This window comes from Camellia sinensis, chromosome 15 (assembly GCF_055761805.1).
Source record: "Camellia sinensis isolate YWXY chromosome 15, ASM5576180v1, whole genome shotgun sequence".
NCBI classification, from domain to species: Eukaryota; Viridiplantae; Streptophyta; class Magnoliopsida; order Ericales; family Theaceae; genus Camellia; species Camellia sinensis.
This window is the reverse complement of record NC_138975.1, coordinates 43661336-43668365: the sequence shown is the minus strand read 5'-3', so window position 1 is coordinate 43668365 and position 7030 is coordinate 43661336. Positions and strand designations below refer to the sequence as shown.

Sequence of the window (7030 nt, the reverse complement as noted above, 5' to 3'; positions counted from 1 at the left end):
TTATATGTAATATATAAAGTTAGAGAGGCATTTTACTCATTTTACATATATTATACAACAATATACACATATAATAATAGTGTTAAACACAAATATATAAGAAGTGTCCAATGAACAATATGGCACACATATCTCACATCTTTACCCCCAAGTACCAGGTGTGTTATTTCATTTATTTTGAGTCCATATGAGATAGGTCATATAAGACACCAAATTTTATCTCACTTTTCACAAGCAAACATGATCTATATAGGATCATCGAATTGCTAATCTAATTTCATGACCTATGAAAAACAAAATCTATATAGAGCTCCAACTTACAGAAAGTCTTAGTCAGTATGCCACCATTGCCGCATAATTCCATACTCACAGTCCCAACTAAGTGCAGCTACAATAGTATTGAAGTATCTCCTTATGCATTGCTTACACATCTGCATGCAAAACTACAATTGAAACATCTATGTAGTATTGAGAAGAGAAGTCCGTCATGTCCACATACAATGAAATGCTAGATTTTTATAGACTATCTACCTTACAAAATAACTCTTATTAAATGCACATGCCACCAAATATGATTTAGGTTGTGTTTGGAGTACTGATTTAGATAGGAATTTAAAAAAGGAAACAGAAAAAGTATCATTCACATTTCACCTATTTTTCCATTTTATCTTTATAAATTCTTACCAAAATCAATACCCCAAACACAATCTAAATATCCAGAAAATGAACTTATACCATCATTACTTGAACAACCAAACATGTATGGCTGCATGTGCACTTAATAAGATTTTAGTAAAATTATTTGTGTTCGTAACCTTATTTCATTTTTATATTACACAAGAAGGGGTCATTGCAAAGGCCAACGCCTACGTTACATTGAAACAGGAGCAGGTACATATTTACATATCAGATTCTATCAAATTTTAAATTTAAGGGTACATGAATTCAACAAAAAAGATCATAATTTTATGTTTTTAATTTAACATATTATGTGAGATAAAATGATGTTATATATAATATACAGTCAAAAAGACATTTTATAACAATAATACAACAAAAATGACGGTGTTAAATACAAAATATAAAAAGTATCTAATGAAAAATGTCAGACACATATCCTATACATTTATCCAAGTGTTAAGCATAAGACATGCGTATTTGATTTATTATGATGAATTCACGTAATATAGACCAAGGCATTGGTGGATGTGATGCTCTTTTATCAAGCGTGAGTTCGTGTCTTATTATTTTGTTATGCAATTTTCCCTTTCTTATATTTCACATATCAATTGTAAACACCAAAAAGAAAATATATTATTTTTACAAAAATAAAAAAACATGGAATCATCATAAATCCAAATGACATAACAGTGACCTTTTTACAAACAGAAAGTATATTGATGTGTTTTTGGTTTTAAAGGGAGGATTCACAGATTAAACACTTCATTTTGCATATATTTTCCTGTTTTATTGCAACTCCAAAAAATAAACAGGGTCAAGCTACAAGACTCCATAGGACTCACTTTAGATTTTTGAGACAAGCCGAACTTTTAAAATAGGATTCTTTATACATAACCACAAAAAATAAAAATAAAAAAGTTACGTAAAATTATAATTACTCTTAAATTTTATTTTATTTTTGGTAACTACACAGTCTGTTTACATATACAATAACTATAATTATATATTAAATTCAAATTTATACTATAAATATAAATAAATTAAGATACAAAAAATTAATTAGAAGAATTCAAAAAACAGAAGCAAATGTTAACAAGTGTCTCTAGTACATTATCTCATGTCGAGATTGGTCAAAAAAGTACTTTGAAAACAGGTATAAAAAAAAAAAAAAGGTTAAAAGAGCATTGAAATTAGTAAAAAATAAATAATTTAAAATAGGTGTAACATATTTAAATTATGTGTTTGGTTTGTGTTTGTAGAGTAATTTTTGAGATAAAAAGTACGAAAATTTGTTTGGTTTACCTTTTTTCAAAAATGGTTTTGGAAAATTATTTTGGAGAGAGAGTTTTAAAAAAAATGATTGATTTGATGCGTATGAGAGAGAAAGTGATTTTGAAAAGTAGGTAACCAAACAAAATTTTGAGATTTTTTTTGAAAAAATTTGTTTGGTTTGATTACTCTTGAAAATTTGTTTGTAGAGAATTTTTCCCAAAAATTTTTCTGAAAAACAAACCAACCAAGGCCATTGTATTCTAGAAAAACATTGTTTCTTTTTCTAGTGTCTCTAATGTTGTGTTTGGTTGGAGGATTTGGAGAGAGATTTGGAAAGGAGAATGAAAAAGGTAAGTGAAATGTAAATAAAATAAAATATATTTTATTCCCATTTTACTATATTTTATTCACATTTCACCTACTTTTTCCATTTTTCTTTCTAAATCCCTCCTCAAATCCTTCAATCAAATACAACATTTGGAACTCTAATTAGCAAAACCAATATAAAATCCAGTTTCATTGTTTCATAATTTAGCAAAATTTAGGTTACAACAAGAAAAAAAACAAATAAAATCTAAAACTACGAAACCAAATAAAAATTAAACCAATTACAGTAAAATATCACTTAATCATTAATCTTATAATATTTTTATCTGTAAAATAACTAATTAAATTTAGATTAAACATTACTCTTATAATATTTTTATCTTTAAAATAACTAATTAAATTTAGGGCTGGTTTGGGGTGTCCTAAAAAAGTGCATTTTTTGTCTTTTTGGACTAAAAAAGTTGAGAAAAAAATATGGAGGTTTGGGTTAACTTTTTGAATTTTTATGAAAAAATGTGTATTAAAAAATTGTATAAAAAAAATGTGTAAGAGATGATTAGAGAGTGGTGGGCCCCAGCCGTACACAATGCAGCCGTGTATTGGGGTTGGAAATTATTGGCTAATTTTTGTACAAAGCATTGGACGGTTTTGTTTGGCCCGTGGGGGTCATCACGGGTCCCATTTTAATAATCTGAACCGTTCAATGTGTGTAACTCGTCGAAAACTATGTACCTACAAAAAATCATGTTAATCGGATATCGATAGCTATATGATTAGATTTATTTATTTTTCAATCATTAATTATAACACCATCCATTTGTTGTACATAACGGATTTGATCATATAGTTATCGATATCCGATTAATGTGATTTTCGGCAGACATATATTACTCGACGATTTCTACATATTGCACGGTTCAGATTATCAAAACGGAACCCGTGATGGCCCCATGGGACGAACAACGGTGTGTATAAAAATCACACCCAATCATTTCTTTTGTTCTGCACGGCCGCACACAGCCACTGACTATTTGTCAATTCCGTGTGTACCTGTTTTGAAAGAAATTAATTTTTAAATTTTTTTTTTGGATGAATAGTGATATCTTTTTGGATTTTGGAGTAACTTTTTGACTTTTTGGCTGATTCAGGTTATCCCAAACCAGCCCTTAGTTAATCTAATGCATCTACTATACCCTATTTAATAGATAACATAGCAAATATTTAATAGATAACATAGCAAATGTATTCAAACTTTTCTAGTAACATGGTTGATTCAAGATAAAATTGCACACTTGAATAAGTTAAATTAGGCCCTCATTAGACCTTAAATCTGTTAAAATTTAGAACTCCTAGGCAGAATAAAAAGTAGAATACCTCCATCAATTACCTTAAAATCCCCTATTATGTTTCATTAAGACAATCTATATTAAACAAAAGAGAGAACATAGGTTCAATGTAGGGAAGGTAAAAGAAAATGAAAAACATAGGAAGCACAATTCAAAGAAAACAAATATTGATAATTTTCAAACCCATTGGAACCTAAAAAACCGAAAACATAATATATATATATATACATATAAAAAGATTTTATTCGTTTGGTTCTTATATCCTTAATCGTTTTTTTTTTCTTTGTGGTTAATTTCTTTTACCAATCGGAATATTTTCTGTTCAAATATACGGATCTAGATCAGATTGATGAAATTCAAAGTACTACTAAAAAAATAAAAAAATTTCTCAGAATAACATCTAAAAATCGATTCTTTTATATCTTTATTAGGATCTGAAAGATTTGATTTTTACTCTAATAGAATGATAAAAATAAATAAATAAAGTCATGTTCTAATGATTATGTGTTAATGATCAACGAAATTTACAAACAAAACAATATATATATCATACCTTGTAAGTCAGATCTGTAGGGAAAAAAAATGATATTTTTGTGAAACTGCTTGGTTACTTTTTTTTTTTTTTTTTTTTTTTGATCTACAGGATGAGGCCGTCGATCCATGAATGTGCCGACGGCAGTGGTAATAAAGAAATGGTGGCGGCGGCGGCAGGCTACTGTGAGGGACGATGAAGGGTGGTCGGCGCTTCCGTGAGAACGAAACTGAAGGCCGCCGGGGCTGTGGGTGTTGTGGTTGCGTTGGGCGAAGACGATTGAGGATGATAGGAAAAAGGAGATGGATAGGGATAGGGAGAGGGAGATGAGAGGCAGAGACGATGAGAGAGAAGAAGAGAGGGTTTAGGTCCAAAATTCATCTCTCCTGTCTGCCTCTCATCTCTATCTCCTTTTCCCTACTATCCTCAATTGTCTCCACCCAACGCAACCACAACACCCAGCTGCCCCGGTGACCTTCAGTTTTCGTTACTCACAATAGCCCCACCGCCGTCGCTGCCACAGCCACCACCACCGCCACCACCATCTCTTTGTCACCGCCACCGTCGGCACATTCATGGATCGACGGCCTCATCCTATAGATCAAAACAAAAAAAAAAAAAAAGAAGAAGAAGAAGAAAAAAAAAAAGAGTAACCGAGCAGTTTCACAAAAATATCATTTTTTTTTCTACGGATCTGACTTACAAGGTACGATATATATATTTGTTTTGTTTGTAAATTTCATTGATCATTAGCACATAATCATTAGAATAAGACTTTATTTATTTATTTATTTATTTATTATCAATCTATTAGAGTAAAAATCAAATCTTTCAGATCTTAATAAAGATACAAAAGAATCGATTTTTAGATGTTATTCTGAGAAATTTTTTGATTTTTTTTAGTATTACTTTGAATTTCATCGATCTGATCTTGATCCGTTTATTTGAACAGAAAATATTACGATTGGTAAAAGAAATTAAACCAAAAAAAGAAGAAGAAGAAGAAGGATTAAGGATATAAGAACCAAACGAATAAAATCTTTTTATATGTATATATATATATATTATGTTTTTGGTTTTTTGGGTTCTGGGTTTGAAAATTATCAATATTTATTTTCTTTGAATTGGGCTTCCTATGTTTTTCATTTTTCTTTTACCTTCCCTACATTTAACCTATGTTCTCTCTTTTGTTTAATATAGATCGTCTTAATGAAACATAATCATAGGGGATTTTAAGGTAATTGACAGAGGTATTCTACTTTTTATTCTGCCTAGGAGTTCTAAATTTTAACAGATTTAAGGTCTAATGAGGGCCTAGTTTAAGAAATACACTTTAACGACACGTCTTTCTTTTCATTTTTATTAATTTACACCTAATCAACTTGCCGTCGCAAGCCAGACAAGCTCTTCCTCAGTATATGTTCTAGTTATTGGCTCAATCCAACTGCAGTGTAACTGTTCTTCTGTGCCAGTGCCATGAAGGTTCTTTTTACGGATGTTATTGCCAAAGGATCCATACCTATTGTTGCAAGACAATAGAATATCCCATCTTTTCCACAAAATCTGGGAAAATATACCTTGTTCTCCATTCCTTCTACTACTTTGGTCGATGAAACAGATGTGGAGTGACACACAAACAACATTTTGCTACCCAAATCAGTTACTCTCTGCCATGCCATCTCCGATTCATCCAATGTGTAAACAGAAACCCCTCTTCCCTTGTTGCCCACAAACACCGACAATAGCTTTCCATCGCACTCCATCAGATAACTTTCATGCACAGAATCACAGCCACGGGGTTTCTTGGGGCCATCCAGAACTGTCCAGCTCGAATCCTCTTCCTTTGGATTAAACATCCCCAAGTTACAGTCTTTGACCCAAGCAGTAAAAGAGCTCATTGTAGAAAACTGGATTAGTATGAGATGGCTGAAAATTTAGATTGCCATTAACCATAGCCCAAGTCCAAGATTCCTCACCACGAGAAATGGATGAAAACCAAGCTATATCATTAAAAAGGCCAAGTATGCCAAAAAGGGTATAGTCTGAGGATGTGGGCACAGAAGAGAAGGATATAGTATCAAAATAGTAATATTCAGGTAAATCTGGTAGGTCAATTTTTGCATTTGTGAAGGGATTGAAGAAGAACATAGGGTATTCACCTTTAGACATAAGCAACCAACCATTATTGGAGAAGCGAAGCATTGCACCGGATAACTCAGGAGGAATAGCCATTTGGTATGTGTCCTCGTATAAGGGGTTGTAAAAATTCAAAGGCATTTTGTATCCGCTGAAAAACATGAGCCGATGAGAATGGGCGATTGGGCAATGAATTGGAGATGGCACTACTTGTTGGGAAGTAATTGATTGCCATGTCTTGCAGACATTGCGAAACCTTTTGATATCAAGATCAAGCTCAAAAGCTCACTTGGAAGATTAGTCCAATCTCTAATTATGGCATCCATAGTTGTATTCCCTAGCTCTGATAAATTATGCCGATCAATTAAATTCTCATCCATTATGATGGCGTTAAAGATCCTCTAGAGTGTATTCTCTAGAGTGATCTCCTAGAGTGATCCATCCAATGGTTGTGATTCAGTCTCACCAAAACGACGTCGTTTTGGTGGGTAATTTTGAAAAAAAAAAAAACAGATTTCAGTCTTGTGTTGTTCCCCTGTGATGAAGCATTAGAGAGAGAGAGAGAGAGAGAGAGAGGGGTTGAGAGATAGAAGGAGGAGAGAAGAGGAGGAGGCCGCCACATCGCCGCCCAGCCCTAGCCCCTTCCCAACCCCGACGTGATGTCGCCGCCGCTTCCACGCCGCTGCCGATCGCCGTCAAAGTTCCTCTGACGCCGCAAGTGGTGGCGATGAAGAGA

At 32.7% G+C, this 7030-nt stretch overlaps 1 protein-coding gene across 1 annotated transcript; it reads right to left on the bottom strand.

Moving 5' to 3' along the window:
- Positions 1–5585: 5585 nt before the first annotated feature.
- LOC145812953 (F-box/kelch-repeat protein At1g57790-like) lies at positions 5586–6390 on the bottom strand. Its single transcript, XM_082908208.1, has 2 exons — positions 6109–6390; positions 5586–6065 (listed from the first exon to the last, which is right to left on the bottom strand). Exons 1-2 carry the CDS (start codon positions 6388–6390, stop codon positions 5586–5588), a joined length of 762 nt encoding a protein of 253 aa, XP_082764334.1.
- Positions 6391–7030: the final 640 nt, after the last annotated feature.

Bases quoted from the DNA above. Each gene is read 5' to 3' on its own strand.
- LOC145812953 (XM_082908208.1), bottom strand. From the start codon at position 6,390: ATGGCTATTCCTCCTGAGTTATCCGGTGCAATGCTTCGCTTCTCCAAT. The intron at 6,066-6,108 runs GTTAATGGCAAT...ATACTAATCCAG, and splicing joins AATCTTGGACTTGGGCTATG to TTTTCTACAATGAGCTCTTT.